At 30.7% G+C, this 17537-nt stretch overlaps 1 protein-coding gene across 6 annotated transcripts in view; it reads right to left on the reverse strand.

Moving 5' to 3' along the window:
* The window catches only part of LOC142331528 (uncharacterized), a 61053-nt gene extending 43516 nt beyond the window's left edge, over positions 1–17537 (reverse strand). For 2 of the 6 annotated variants that reach the window (XM_075377508.1, XM_075377506.1), the window contains exons 1-3: positions 17393–17508; positions 4482–4646; positions 1639–2875 (exon numbers count right to left, since the gene is read on the reverse strand). In XM_075377508.1, coding sequence (XP_075233623.1) covers positions 1639–2869 — 1231 coding nt within the window. In that variant the 5' untranslated portion in view covers positions 2870–2875; positions 4482–4646; positions 17393–17508. Of the gene's footprint in view, positions 1–1638; positions 2876–4481; positions 4647–17392 lie in introns of all 6 variants that reach the window. The other 4 variants (XM_075377507.1, XM_075377509.1, XM_075377511.1 and 1 more) reach the window with 4 other exon arrangements.

Raw genomic sequence — 17537 nt, forward strand, 5'->3', positions numbered from 1 at the left:
AGTTAACAAATTTCATGAAAGAGGTTTGGTGTTAGACCAGAAATGTTCCACACAGGTCAGTTTTAACGACGCAGGTTGTACAGGACATTAAAGTGGTAATTACAATCCTCATAAATTTTGTGGAGAATAAATTGGGAAAAGTACATTTCACTAGGTTCAGCCTACACTACAGACAGGAGAAGGCTGAAATGTTATCTGTATTGAATGCAGGATTTCCATAAGATAACTAATGCTGATTATGCTTAAAGAGTTAACCATCAACTACTGTTGATGGTTCAAGAACTTCATTAAAGGCAACGTTGGCATTTTAGATCAAAGTGTTTTTCACAGATAAAGCGTGGTTTTACCTTGGTAGGTATGTTAATAGTCACATCAGATCTGGGGTACTAAAAACCAGCACAGAAATCAATCAGTAAATTATGGAAAAAAAAAACATTCGAACAACCTTTTTTGGCAGCAAATTATTATCCTTAATTTGGGTCCTAAAAATTACAATAGGGATTCATTTTATTAGAAGAGTTGAAATCCAGGCAAACTTTTTCGCTAGCCGAACATAAGACCAGACCTATGTTATATTATATACATGAACCTTTTTCATTATTTTCATCAGTAGAACATGTTCTGAAAGTTGCATGGATATTATGATGTTAACATTTCTAGTAAAAGTATCAGATTCCTTTTGCTAATAATATGAAGCATAGATTATTTAAATATTGTTAGTGAGGTACTACTGGCCAGATGTGAGTGGAAAGACTTAATCTTGTTAACGAAAACGTTGTTGGTATGTTAGCGATAAGCTTTTTAATTCTTTTAAAAGACTAATTGGAGATATTTACTTATAATGCCTCTACTAAATAAGTGTGGTTATCACTTTGATCTACTCAACTTCTGGTGAGCAGAATATACGAGTATAATCAGTATAATAATACTATGCATAATTCCTGTTAAAATTACTTTTTTGCACTTGATGTAAATTTTAGTGAGATAATGATGTACTCTTAGTATTAATTATTATTCTTTGACTAAGTACACACTTGTGTATTAGTTCTTTGACTTCATACTATTTAAAGAGTACGTTTGTATTTTATGGAATATTTCTGATAATTTTTTTGAGTATTCTACATACTCTGATAGATTATACAGCTAACAATGTTTTTACTGTTTACTGTTTCTGCTCCATGTCCTTTTATCATTAACTAGGTCTTCCTTACTTTCCTTTGTAGATTAGGTATTTTCATTGAGACTAGCAGGGATGAGAGGAAGCCATCCAATAAATAAATAAATATTTTGAAGCGATTAAAAGAAAAACTGTTAATATACAATAAATGTAACAATTTAAAAATAAAAACATATAAGTTTTAAGCCAAACAATGTTGTCGGCTGAAAAAGATTGAAATATAGCGTCATAGTGAAAATGAAATCATGATGAAACTAGAGGCTAGCACATAGATGTAGCAAGCACTCGTTCAAAATTGTTTAGACTGCCTGTGTTCAAAGGATCAAGTTACAGCAAATACACTGGTATCAAAGAATAATTGCAAAACAGAAAAATGTGAAGAACAGAAAAAACCACTTGCATGACTAATGGTAAAAAGAGAAAATGCAATTAGTAAAATTAATAATAATTGATAAATTTACCTTCAAGAAGAAGTTCAAAGGGTTTTCTTCTTTGCTTATCGTCATCATTATCATCATCATCACCACCATTATCATCATCGTCTTCATTATTATCATCACTACTGTCATCACCACTACTCTTTTTAGTTTTGGTAAAATTTTTTAACTTTAATAATAAAAATTTTTTAAAGTTATCATGGTTTTCAGCACTGCAATGAAAGTCTTTAAATTTGTCACTGCCTATTATAATTAATTTACAGCCAATACATACTGTAGCATTTTTTATAGTCTGATCATTCTTATGAATAAGATTATGATTTTTCCATTGATTGTCATTATCAGTCCAAATTTCACAATTATGACAATAAAACGAAAATTGTTCAATACTTTTTTCAAATAAGCGATAATAAAATTTTTCAATTATATCTTTTCTTAAGTCTAATTGAATTGAAGATAAATATTCATTATTTTGTTCTGTTAGTACGTCAAGAAGTGATAAACCAGCCACTGAATCTAATATATCATCTTTTTTTTTTGAAATATTTTTAATCTTGTTCTTATTAACACCATCACCACTATTAGTATTATCAATATTTTTACCTGATTCTTTCTTACTGCAATTATTCTGTTTATTTTTACTGGCTAATACTTGATGTAACTCCATGTTTGTATGACTGAGCCAAAATTCTCTACTACCGAAGAAATGTGCTTTACATGTTTTACAATAATATCTTCTTATATCTGGTTTGTCTTTTACACTATATTTATGTTCTTCAGTTTCATCATGATGAATTTTTGAATCATTAAAATAAATAAAAAATTGATTACATACATCACAATAAAAACCTCTATTTCTAGTTCTAGAATGTATACAATATCTTGCAATTAATTTTTTTAAAAATACTTCGTGTTTAGCCGAGACCTTATCACAAGAATCACTCTCAATTTTTTCATCATCTTTTTTAGGAATCTGTCTTGTTTCAACATTTATGTTACACTGAGCTGGTTTATCAGTCTGTGCTGTAATATTTATTGGCGAGTTTAAATTAGATGAAGCTCTATTTCTTTGAGTTTCTGTATTTTTAATATCATGATTAATTGTTTGACTTGTAGTATTCGGAGATGGATTTAAATTTCTATATGGTGCACTCCACTCCCTTTGTCTTTCATGATTTCTGGAAGGTTGATCAAATTCGTTGAAAATATCTCTTGAGCTTCGATGATCATGCATTGTTGATTTTTTTGCACCCATTTTTACCTTAAAAAAATAATTTCTTTGTATTAATAAATACAATTATAAAACAGGTTAAAGAATTGCAAGTTTCATTTTTTAAGAAAATATACAATTATATTAACAAATCATTAGTTACACAAAAAACCAAAAATAAACACAAATTATTCCAATACTCTATACACAGACCAGGAACAGTGGATTCAATAGTTCCTCAAACTTTTCATCATGCATTAGTGATCGTATTTGTGAACCCAAAAATATTCTTTTTAATTTTTGCATTACTAATTTTAGGAAACTTCTGTTTTAAGTACATTAAACCAGTGAGCATTGTCCATAGCCTTGACAAAATTCTTCATTTATTCTAGTTTGTTATGTAACAGAGGTAGATACACACACATTTTTAGGATTATACAATGGGTCAGTCATGTTTCACATTTTACTGTTCAGGAATAAGTGATTCACGTTTAGGCCATTTTTTTCTAATGAAATGGTTTTTTTCTGTCCCTACTATCCCATTAACACAAAAAACAACAGTACTTTGTGTAAACAAGCTGCACACCAAGAATAAGTGCAATTTCCTTCAAATCGCTACAAATATTCCATTCATTCACTGCATATTGAAGCTTTTCCAATATAAATTTAAAGTTTTCATATGTTTCTTTCATACTAGTACAGTGAGTCACAGGTACTGATTAAAATTTATTGCCATTATGCAGAAGCACAGCATTTAACTAAATTTAGAGGAATCAAAGAACAAGCGCCATTCTGTTGGGTTATGTTCATTACAAAGTGTCTCCATAAGAGAAGAAATGTCATTACAAAACACTAAGCTATTTTCATCAGAAAAATAGTCTTTAAACTCAGAATGACGATTATGATAAGTACATATCTTTGTATTCTTTTGAAGAAGATTCCATTCCTTTTAGCCGTGAAGCAAGCTTATCAGACTGTTTTTTGGATAACTTGTATGAGATCGTTACGATTTTCTTTGTTTAAAAGTTGCATCACTAGAATCTGTTTCTTTTTCTTTCTTATGTTCATCTGACTCTGAGCTCTCTTTATCTAATGTCACATGTTCTGGAGGTTTTGGTATAGTTGCATCACTAGAATATGTTTTTTTTTCTTTCTTACGTTCATCTGACTCTGAGCTCTCTTTATCTAATGTCACATGTTCTGGAGGTTTTGATATGGGCAATTCTTCACACTGTGGAACTGGTCTCATTGCAGGTTGCAAGTTAGGCTACACCATTGAATGTTTTGATTTTGATGTAATCCCTTTAATGTTTATTAAGCAGAAATAACACTCAGAACAGTCTTTGGGTTCCCTCCAAATCATAGGGATAGCAAATGGCAAGTATCGTGTGCCAGTTTTCCATGGAGTGAGAAGCCTAGAACAATATAAACAACAGATATGTGGGGCCCAGGCCCTTGTTTGGTCCCTGACTTTACACCCAAAATAAAGCTCATATCACTTTTTTACTAATGAGGTAAGATGTTGCTTTTGGTACTTCACCACACATATAACAAAAATTCTTGGGATGATTTAAACAAACTTTAAGCATTTTGTAACTAACAACTAATTAAAAGACATAAAGTTGTGAATATGTGATATACAATAATTCAGGCACACCTTGTTTACTAGATCACTGCTATCTCACAACTGGCATTGTTTTGATGAATGTGTGTTACACTAGATCACATTTGTACATGTCTGAACCTGCACAACAGTAGCAACACTATCCTTTGAGTCAGCTTATTTGGTCCCATCATATTTACAATGCTCTTGGAGCTTATACTAGACAACAGACAAATGGACGAAAAAAATTTTAAAATATTTAAAAAAGTTAAAATAACAAAAAACTGTGTGTGATGGAGAAATTCTGAATACATATTTGAAATCAGGATAAAAAACTGCATTAAGTACACATATTGGTACTCATGATTCAAAGAAAGACATGTTGACCAATGCTAGTGATCATAAATTAATTAATCTAACACAACAAATAACTTCTTATATTAACTACTCAATTAAACCCTATAATATAATATAATATATTACAAGCCATAACCAATCCCTATCATAGATAAACATTTACATTTAAACAAAAAAGAAGGATATAAATTAAAAAACTTTTTTCTGAGCAATAAGAGTATGATGAAATGCAATGGTTTTTTTTTTATTCCTTGTATTTGTGAGTTTAAAGATGACTAATTTTTATTATGTACATTAAATTTATATTACGTACAATATTTTATGAATTTCATAAAATATTTGCAAGTTGTGGATAATTTATGAGATGATTTTCTGAAATGTTGATCCTGATGTGTGTGGTGTAATTATATGCTATTTGCAGCTAAGAAAGAATCTCCTTTCAGTCTGACAAGAGCAAATAATTAAATCAATTATTTTAGTCCCTATGTTATTAATGTGTGCTTTGCTAGTACGGTGTCTGCTTATATATTTTGTATCTGCTATGTATGATGAAGTTCTTTATGTGCTGTCTGTCACTTGGTATCTTGTGATTCTGTTCTGAATTTTACATAATGTGTCTGCAAGTGTAAATAAGTTGCCGACTGGGTGCTAAATGGCTTAATTCACTGACTTTAAATTATTACAGTTGTCAATCAAGAAGGTTGTACAGATTTGGTCATCACAGCATCTGTAAAAAGGAGTATGTCTGCGCTGCATAGATGACCATACATGTTGTATTATTGTGACAAGTTTTCTACATATTTTATAGGTTTAAAAGTTGACCGATTTGGATCCGATGATGTTAAGGAAGCTTAGTGATTTATTGTTTATATTCTGTGGTAAGCCTGAGTGTAACTGATGATTAGAGTTTTAGGAACGCATGACATGTGTTTTTTGTTGTCTTTACATCAGTATAATTGACACAGCAGCTGGCATAATACTCTGTGTTGCACTCACTTCACAATAGAATGCTTTTTTAAAGTAAAAATATTTTGGCCAGGAAAGTGAAAATCAGTAACCTGTGGCATCCCTTGTTAATATAATAATGTTCTATGTGAAACAATCTTATTCTGTTCATATAAAGGTTTCAAATATTTATAGGTTTTATAGGTTTCACATATAAAGGTTGCATAATGATTTCAGTTATATGTTGTACTAACGTGTTGCTGTTTCTGCTAGTGATTCCTGTTACTAACTAAATAAATAGTTTCCTGCACAAATATACTAGTGTAAAACTTGATTATGACAAAGGATGCAATTGTAGAGCTGTGTAAAGTATGTAAATTCCTTGATTTTATTGCTTTTTAGTTCTTATTAATGTTCTTGTAATGTATAGTTTTAACTGTATGTCTGTTTAGTTTGTGTGTAAATCTAAGTATGCTGTATTCAGGATATATAATGATGAATTATGTAAAACATAATGAATTAATAATGATGAATTGTCAAGAGTAAAATTTTGTTTAATTTTTGCTTAAACTTTAGATAAATTAGAACTTTATTTGACAGAATGTTTACAGTATTGATAGAGCTGTACAATATCCTTGAGGTCTCCAGAAATCTAATACAGGTTTCTTGATTTAGGCCAATAGATAACCGTTTCCCTTATTTAAGTAAGTAGTGTACCTATAGCTTGTTACATCCTTGGTTCCCAAATCAGATTTAAAGACAACATAATGGGTGGTGTACGATAGAATCAAAAAGTCATTAGCAATAAAATACAACTGATTCAGTCAGAACAAGATAAATGCAAAATTAAAATCACGAGATAAACTCAAAGATAGGGGACAAGGTCAAAATCTAAGATATAATTATTCTGAATTGTATTACTTGCCTTAAGTTTTATTTTTATTTGATATTCTAATCCAGGGTCAGAATTCAATTCTATTATACCGTGATATAATATTAATAATAATGTTTTTATCCAAGAAAATATAAAGATTAAACAATCTGTAATCCTTAGTACAAAAAAAATCCAAAAATATAAAAGTACAGAGTAAAATATATTAAAGAACTTAGCAAACTATTCTCGTGACCTTTTGACCATCCCAAACCTGATAATTTGCAAAAACAAAAATTAATAATTACCATCATAATTATAGAGCTCATTAAAAAATGATATGTAAAACAAAAGTAAAAAAAAAATACATTACTTTTTTTTTGTTATGTATAATTTATGGTAAATTTACTTTACCTAATACCAATTAGAAACAAAGGTTGTCCTCCATTATACTCCCTTCAGTCTGCCAAACGTCATTATAATTACCCCATGATTTATATAACATTTATTTCTGCACACATAAGACCTTTTTTTTTTACCCTGTTTAGCCTCTGGGAATCACCGTCAGGTATTACTTCATAGGAAGAATGAGGATGATATATATGAGTGTAAGTCAAGTGTAGGTGTAGTCTTGTACAGTCTCAGGTCGACCAGTTCAGAGATGTGTGGTTAATTGAGACCGAACCACCAAAGAACACCAGTATCCATGATCTAGTACTCAAATTTGAATAAAAGTAATGCCTTTCTTTACTAGGATTTGAATGTTGGAACTCTCGACTTTGAAATCAACTGATTTGTGGAGACATGTTCACCACTAGACTAACCCAGTAGTGGGTTATATATTAAAGACTGTATTAATGTAACTGATAACTCAAGTTCATATTCATTCTAAGTTTAAGATAGTCCCCAGCAAGAGGTTGGTGCAATTATAACTACTTCTTTTAGATTTCAGTAACCATGTCATGTAGTCAACATCATCATAGTGCAGATACTTTTATTTGGGATGTTTGATATTTATTTTTAGAAATAACATCAATACATCACAAAAAATACAATCCAAAAATATAAAAGTACCATGTCATAAACACCATAAGTACCATGTCATATAAAAGTACCAAAATAAACACCATGTTATTTTCATCATATAACATGGTGAAAATAAACACCTAAATAAGGAAAAACAAGAAGATGTCTTGCCAGCTGCTTATGTGAATTCTTAAGATGGAAAAAAGGGCAAATGGATGATCAGAATATGTTTCAAGCAATTTTCAAAGATTTTAGTCACTTTTGGCGTACACGTTAAATATCTGTGTTCACAATCAAAGTAAGTATAAAGTATGTCAGTCACGTTTGTTTAGTGCTCCATGATATTGATCAGTTTAAGTGGTATAAAGTGTGTTTTTATGGAATATTCTGTATTTAACTCTTAATGCTAAGTGACAGGAATGCGTAGATTTAATTTGTTTTAATCTATCTGTTAATTTTTATTTTATTTAAGTTTGAAAATTTGAGTTCACATCAGGATTATAACCTCCTGACCAGCAGCGTGATAAATTTTTTAAATGCCATCCAAAACAAAAATTTACAGTAGTAGTGTGTTTATTATGTAAAGGAATATTTCATCAAAGTGAATTTGTGAAAAAAGGAGGAACCAAATATATAAGTGATACATTAGTAATTTGTCCGGAGAATAAGCTAACCTCAGAGTATAATGACAAGTCACTACGGACTTTGAAAGACAATAATAGCTGAGATTAAAAGCCAAAAGCAAGAACATATCAGGGCACAAATGCTTAAATAACTACAAGAAGAATCTCAAGACACCTGTAATATTACAATAGTAGATGAAGATGCAGAATATCAAATCATAAAGAAAGAAAACGGATAAAAATGTACTCTTAATAGAATTGAATAAGATACAAAAAAGTGGATAAGTAAACCAACTTTTGCAGAAACAACTAACAAAATTAAACCCCAAACAAAAAGAGTACCAAGAATAATAATAAAGAGAATAAACAAAGATGACCAAACTGACATAAAAGATAAAGTAACACACTACATGATAAAAAATATAAATCTATTCAATCTAAACGAACTTACAGGAAGAATGATAATGAAATGATTAAAAGTTGTATGAATGAAAATTGTGTACTTACAACTGAAAAAGTTCCACAAAATAAATTATCTTGTGCTTTTAAAATTCAAGTGGAACAATTACTAAAATCCAAAATAAAAATAGTTTGAATGGATAATTATGAAAAAATGGACAATAAAAAAATAGAAAAAATATAGGTAACAGGAATTTCAGCACCAAACAGCATGTTTTACACACGTACACTAATAAAAATACTGGAATGGATACAGTTATTTTGAAAGTTTTATCTGATATTTATGTACATCTAAGAGAAAGCAACAATTGAATTTTTGTAGGATATCAAAATTGTAGAATATGATATAATAAATGTTCGACCATACTTCAATTATGTTAGATTTGGACATAGTGGAAAGAAATATAGAGACAAAGTTATATGGCTAAAGTGTTCCGATAAACATGAAACTAACATGTGCTCAAGTCAAGAAGTAAGGTTCCAAATTGTATTTATAAAAATAATACAAATCTAATTATAACATTAATCATTCTGTTATGGACTTGAACACGTATCAAATATATAAGAACAGAGTAAAAGAGTTAATTGAGGTGACTGATTATTCTGTAACACCTGAATTAACAACATGGAACAACTCAAATATACAGGCACATCGACTAAGGGTAACGCAACGGATGACACCTACTACATCAATAACTAGACTGCACTACAGTCTCTTGTGCACTATATGTAAGCAACAGAATTGCCCGTCTGTATAAATATGCAGTGGTCATTGGAAAAGAGGATAGAAACTGATTAAGTCACAATCGAGAATATAATAGATGTTACTGAAAGTATACAACATGACAATCTTGTGAGGGAAACAATATATATTGTGATCTTGAAACTTTCATCAGAAATATGCATGATGATGATAGATTAATACTAAACCTAAACATAAGAAGCTTAAATGCCAATCATGAAAAACTTGACATTTTGGTTGAGAGTTTATCAACTACACCCTATATCATCATTTGTACTGAAATTGGACTTGAAAATTTTGCATGTTTTTGTTTGACAAGGTAAAAAATATATTATAATAATAGTAGAATTAACAAATCGAATGTTGTTGTTATATGCGTGAGACAAAATTTAATGAATACTGAAATTATAGAAATAGACAGACTTAAAGTTCTAAATACAAGTGTGAAAATTGATGAGTTGAGCAACTTTAACATATCGGCAATATATAGAGATCACATGATATGCCTGAACTTGAATTTAACAGTAATATAAAGAATTAGAAGAAAAATCTCAAAAATCATATAATCATTGGCGACTATAACACTGATCTGCTAGAATATAATGATATAAGTCAGAAACTTTTAAACTACTTGCTTGGGAATGGATATATAAACAGTTTTCAAGGAATAACAAGACCATCCAATAATGAAAGCAATGGATCATGCATTGAAAATATGTTCATCAAAACATCATTAATCTTGAGGATATTAAAATTTGAAAGCTCGATGACAGACCATTACAAGTTATTTGTATCTTTGAATAAATTGGAAACAATAAAAATAACTGGTATAAGATACAATTTAAATTATGGCAAACTCAAAAATTATGCTGAAATAGTTAATTGGAATAGCATCAACCATTGTGTTAAATTCCAGAACACACCAAAAGAAGTCAAAATTATGTAAGTGATAATTTACTAAACTTAATTAATTTTTAACATAGTAATTATCAGGATGATAATGGTAATAACTCCACAATTGATTAATTCATTAAAATATACTGTCTACTGTAGGTTGAACTATTCTGTAAGAAAAGATTATTTAGAATTGTATAAATGTTAAAAACATAAAAATTAAACTGAAAATGCAGTTCTAAGAATAATTCTGATAAAAAATAACTTTTTTTTGTCGTTTTTGGCATTTTATATCACTCCTGCTTCATCCATCTGTAGTAATTCTACTTCCCAAATAAGAAAATTCTTCTATCTCCACAATCTTTTCTCTTCCTATTTTTACATACAGTGGTCCATCTATGTTATTTCTACTACTTCATTACTTTTGTTTTGTTTATTTTCATGTGGTAGTTCTTGTGTAGGACTTCATCCATGCCGTTCATTGTTCCTTCTAAATTGTTTTACTATCAGCTAGAATTACTATATAATCAGCAAATCGTAGCATCTTTATCTTTTCACCTTGTACTGTTCCTCCAGATCTAAATTGTTCTTTAACATCATTAACTGCTAGTTCCATGTAAAAATTAAAAAGTAACGGGGATAGGGAACATCCTTGTCAGACTCCCTTTCTTATTACAGCATCCTTTCTTATGTTCTTCAAATATTACTGTTGCTGTCCTTGTCAGACTCCCTTTCTTATTACAGCATCCTTTCTTATGTTCTTCAAATATTACTGTTGCTGTTTGGTTCCTGTAAATGTTAGCAATTGTTCTTCTATCTCTGTATTTGAACCCTAATTTTTTTAAAATGCTGAACATTTTATTCCAGTCTACATTATCGAATACCTTTTCTAGGTCTATAAATGCCAAGTATGTTGGTTTGCTTTTCTTTAATCTTCCTTCTACTATTAATCTGAGCACTAAAATTGCTTCCCTTGTCCCAATACTTTTCTGAAACCAAATAGGTCTTCTCCTAACACTTCTTCCACTCTCCTCTTAATTCTTTATAGAATTCTAGTTAATATTTTTGATGCACGACTAGTTAAACTAATTGTTCTGTATTCTTCACATCTATCTGCCCCTGCTTTCTTTGGTATCATGACTATAACACTTTTTTTTTTAAGTCTGACGGAACTTCCCCTTTTCATAAATATTACACACCAGTTTGTATAATCTATCAATTGCTTCCTCACAAACACTGCGCAGTAATTCTACAAGTATTCCGTCTATTCCAGGAGCATTTCTGCCATTCAAATCTTTTAATGCTCTCTTAAATTCAGATCTCAGTATTGTTTCTCCTCTTTCATCCTCTTCGACTTTCTCTTCTTCTTCTATAACACCATTTTCTAATGCAATTCCTGCGTAAAATGCTTCAATATATTCCACGAACCTATCAACTTGGCCTTTCGTATTATCAAAAATCTTCTTTATCTCCTCTTCCTCAAGCTTCTCTAAATTCCACCGATTCATCTGACACCTATTCTTCAGGTTTTAAACCCCAATCTACATTTCATTAACACTAAATTATGGTCGCTATCAATGTCTGTTCCAGGGTAAGTTTTTGCAGTCGATGAGTTGATTTCTAAATCTCTGCTTAACCATGATATTATCTATCTGATACCTTGCAATATCATGCATTTTTTCATGTATATATTCTTCTATTATGAATTTTAAACTGGGTGTTGGCAATTACTAAATTATACTTCATGCAAAACTCTATAAGTCGGTCGCTTCATTCATTTCTTTTGCCCAGCCTGTATTCACCCACTATATTTCCTTCCTTGCCTTTTCCAATGCTTGCATTCGAATCTCCAACTATTATTAAATTTTCATCTCCTTTTATGTGTTTAATTGCTTCATCAATTTCTTTGTATACACACTCTACCTCATCATCATCATCATGGGCGCTTGTAGGCATTTAAATGTTAACAATTGTCAGTTTAGGACAATTATGTTAACAACGTAACATAATGAAACTATGTTTGTTTATGTTGACAATTTGTCAATTGTTGGTTTAGGTTTCAAGTTTATCCTTATTACAATGATTCTATCGTCAAGCATTTTAAAATACTCTAGTCTCTCCCCTATCTTATTGTTCATTACAAAACCTACACCTGTCTGCCCATTATTTGAAGCTGAGTTAATTATTCTAAAATCACCTGACCAAAAGTCGTTTTCCTCTTCCCACTGAACCTCACTAATTCCTACTACATCTACATTTATCCTATCCATTTCCCTCTTTAAATTTTCTAACCTACCAACCTTTTTTAGACTTCAACATTCCACGCTTCGACTCGTAGAATGTTATTTTTTAATTTCTGGTAACTGCTTCCTTAGTAGTCCCCATGCAGAGAACTGAACCATGACTAGTTTACCTCTGGAATATTTTATCAAGGAAGGCACCTCCATCATTTTTATATGAAAATGTACATCGCAATAAATGTAGAGAGCTACATTTTCTTGGGAAAAAAGCAGCTGTAGTTTTCCAATATTTTCAGCTGCGCAGTACTCAGAGGATTGAGTGATGTTGATATGGCCATTTAAGTCGTCCTGACCTAAATCCTTTACAACTACTGAAAGAGCTGTTGCCCTCTTTCAGGAATCATTCCTTAGTATGGCTCTTAACAGATACCTATCCGATATGGTTGCACCTTCGATTCAGCTATTCTGTATCACTGAGCACTCACAAACAGCAAGGTCTCATGATAGAGGGAGAAAAAATAACATAACAAAACCATAATAAATATTACACGAAAAACTGATTTTACTTATAAAAAATTAATAAATGGGATTATGATAAAACAGCGGTGATTTCATGCAAATAAAATGTATTTAACTTAAAAAATAAGACTGCTCTTTTTTATATATTAACCCTAATAGTAGCAAAAGTCACAGCTGTGATGTTAATAAATGTGGTGGCTATAGTTGTAACCTAATAGTTGCTATGAATGATTCAATCACTTTTATTCTTAATATTCATGTTACCATCAGCAGTTGTTTCTATATGATAATCAACAATGGAGTTTTTCTTTTAAAACACTTAAATAAATACAATATTTTATTTTTTTTTTAAATCCACACATGGCATATTTTAATAATTTGGCAATTCTAAACAATTACTTGATCACTTTAAAAATTTGTTCATACTTTAATCAGCATCCTTCTTCAATAAGATCTGCAAGATGGGTTTACAATAGAGTTTTGTGCATATGAGGAAGTTCTAGTGAAGGAAGGACAGACAAAGAAAATTTATAGAGGAAAGATAAAAAAAAAAATCATTAAGAATTTAAACATAGAAATGTCTCGACACTATTGCAAGTGGAAAACTTGAAAATGTAAAAAATAAGATGGTCAAAAATAACTTAGATATACTTGGTATGAGTGAAGTGAAATGGAAAGGAAAAGGAGATATATCAAGTGGGAATTTCCAGTTTTACTTTTCAAATGCAGATATGTGTTGTAATGGAGAAAATATTTGATAAACAAGAAATTGGGAGAAAAAGTATTAAAGGTTGAGCATGTTGATGAAAGGTTAATGAAGATGAGGGTAAAGGGAAAGGATAGATAACATAATAATTGAAGTGTACATGCCAACTACTCAGCACATAAATGAGGAAGTAGAACAGTGGACAAAGGAATAAAGTGGGAATGGGAAAGCAAAGAAGGGAACATGTGTAGTGATATTAGGGGATTGGAATGCTGTGGTTGTAGAGGGAAAGGAAAACAAAGCAGTAGGAAAATATCGCCTAGGAATTAGAAGTGAAACTTGAGAAAGACCGGTTTGATTCTACAAGAAGGAATTAGTGTAGGAAACACCCTGTTTGAAAGTCATAAAAGAAGATATACATGGCTATCAAGAATGAACACAGAAAAATATCAAATTGATTATATTATGATACAACAAAGATTAAGAAATAGTTTAACGAATGCTAACTAAGAATTATCAAGATGCAGATATAAATTCAGATCACTATCTAGTTGTAGCAAAAGTAAACAATAGGTTCAAGAAAATTGGAAGTGGCAGAAGAGATGCTACGATTTAGAGAAGCTAAGAGAATAGGAAACAATTTAGGAAACAGAAAAACTGATGCTGGAAAAAACTAAAATGGGAGATAAACCAAGTACTAGTTATGTGTATGACAGATAATCACCTCACGAAGAGCAACATCAGACTCAGAGTCTGTTTCTGACAACAATTACAGCTAGTTTATTCCTTACTTCACAAAACTATTAACTTAACTTTAACCTTAACATTTTTCAACAAAACTTTAACCTTACGACTACCATAACCTGTGGGATCCATGCCCATGTTCCATACCACATATGGGTTTAAAAGAGGTGTTTACCATGTATGGGTTCAAGGGATACTACTGGGCTGCTAAGAGTAACTAGTGAGGTATACATGGAAAGGAGGCAGAGTATGTTGCATTTGTCGACCTAGAAAAGGACTTTGACAGTTAGATGGATAAATTACAGCTAATTTTGGAAAAGGGGCTGACTGGAAAGAGGGGCGCCTACTAAAGGAGCTATATTATAACCAGAGAATAAAAGTGAGGGTAGAAGATGAAATGACAGGAAGAATAGGGATTGGAAGGGGAGTGAGGCAGGGATGCTGCAAGTCACCAACACTGTTTAATATATATCTAGAAGAAATAATTAAATGCTGTCTGAATTGGAAAAGAAGAAAAAGATAGAGAGAAGAATAGAATACATACATTTTGCTGATGATATGGCGGTAAAGGCAGAAAATCCCAGTAAACTAAATGAAATGCTTGATGACTTAAGTGAAGCTTGCAAAACTCAGGGTATGGGGATAAACAAAAAGAAGACAAAATATACGGTATTAAGTAGAAAAGAGGAAAGAATTGAGATTAAGGTAGGAAATTAAGTTTTAGAGCGGGTGAAGAAATTTCAGTACTTAAGGAGCTTTATAACTGATGACCTGATTTGCACAGTAGAAATTAAAACAAGAAGTAAGCAGCCATTTAGTATGAAGGGAAGACTGCTGTGTGGAAAATTAAACTTAGTATTAAGGAAGAGATTAATTAATGTAACTCCAAACTTTGTTTGGAGTGTGATGCTCTATGGACCAGAGACACAGAAGATGAGAAAGTCAGACAGAGAATGAGTTGAGGCTTTTGAGATGTGGGTGTGATGCAGAATGATAAATGTCAGACAGCAAGACATGTAACAAACAACTAAATATTAAGGAGAATTGAGAGAACAAGAAAATGCTAAATGTGACTGAATATAGGAAAAAGAACTGGATAGAACATTCCATGGGAAGAAGATGTTTATTAGTGGATGCAATAGAAGGCTTGGTAAAAGGAAGAGATTTCAAATGATGGATGGGATTATGGAAGAATAAACATGCGAAAACAAAGAGGTTAGCAAAGATGGCGAGCAGCAGCTGTGACAGGTTAAAATTATATGTCAGTATATTAGGTTAAAATTATATGTTAGTTATATTAGATGTCAGTTTTGTAAGATACGACACTTGTTAAGACCATAATTTGTTTAGTAGAGAGAAGTTAAAGTTCTGTAGAGAAATGTTAGCATTACGGTTAAAGTTTTGTGAAGAAAGGAATAAACAAAGTTTAATAGTCGTCAGATTCAGACTCTGAATCAACCACTGAAGATAGTGTTCTTTGTGAGGCGATTATCTGTCATTCATATAATTAGTACCACGAAACATGAGATGTGGTTTCTCTGAAACTATATTTCCATTTAAACATAAATTTGGCCAAATAATCTACAAGATAACATTAAGTATTTACACGTTCATAAAATAATTTATCCTTAACTTCTCTCAATGAAAGTCTAGGCTTAACCCTAAATTCCTTCCTCAGAACAGGGAAGAATTTGAACAAGTTTTGATAACTCACAAAACTGATAGCTAACTGACTAGAGTGCTGATAACATGGTGCAAACTTGACCTTGCACAGATCACCTGCTCTCAGGCATTTAGATCTTATGTCTTTGTGATCATAAACATACGGTTTATGGTTTACGGAGTTGAAGTAATTGCTCAAAATCACCAATAAATTACCTTCTCTGGCATGTTTTTGTAGTGCATTTACTTTGTTTAAGAATTCATTTTATTATTTTTCAGATGTAAGTTTTTAAAATTTTATTTATAGAAAATAACTTTGTTGATAACCAGAAAAATTAGGCTGTGTGTATATTATATCAATAACCTTTTTATTGTTACCAAGCCATGAATGATTTTTTATTTATTAAATCAATCATAACAATTACAATCAACATAACTAAAATACAACAGTTTGTACATAAACCAATCAGGGTTAGTAACTTAAATAATTTTTAGCAAGATGTAAACTACATAGAATCTTTGTTTTGTTTTCTTAAATCATTGAAGAAACACCACAGAATTTAACTAAATGTCTGAACCTCTTGTTACAATGTTTGGTTTCTCAATGCTGTAAATGGATTTGTTTGTGTACTAAGTGAAACTACCACATATGTTTGTTTAAATATAAATAATACATATTTATATAATATCCCAAATATTAATCTCTCCACATACTCTACGATTACAAGTACAGTCAACTTGACAATAGATACAAAAGAACTACTAAATAGTCTTCAATAAGTAAACTAAATAAATTTTGCATTTAGTTTACTTATTGCAAAAGTTTAGTTTACTTATTAATGTAAGTTTATTTACGCATATGAAAGCTGCCATTACCACCGGGCAGTTGGTAAACTTGCTATTAAAAAGTAGATAACATTTTACATAATGTTAATTGAGTAATTACAATAAAAATTAGTAACCTAACTAAAATCAGTAGATACGGCATACACATCAGTAATTAATTTTTCTGTAGGAAATAAAGTAAACGTCATGAAGTTCTTATTTATTTTGAAGGAAACAGATTGATTAAACGACCTGAGTAATCAACAAATAACAATTTTGTTATATCAATCTCTGTAGGTATGAAAATTAAAAATATTAAAACTAATCAAGAAATTAATATCACTGTACTTACTAATACAATACTTAATACACAAGCAAAAAAATAATAATAACAAATTTAAAACACGGAAATAACCAACATTACCTACGAGAAACGAATAAAATGAGACGCAAAACTATACAGGTTATAGTCACAATCAGATTTATGTGTATTCCCC

This window comes from Lycorma delicatula, chromosome 10, assembly GCF_047948215.1.
Source record: "Lycorma delicatula isolate Av1 chromosome 10, ASM4794821v1, whole genome shotgun sequence".
Taxonomy (NCBI): Eukaryota; Metazoa; Arthropoda; class Insecta; order Hemiptera; family Fulgoridae; genus Lycorma; species Lycorma delicatula.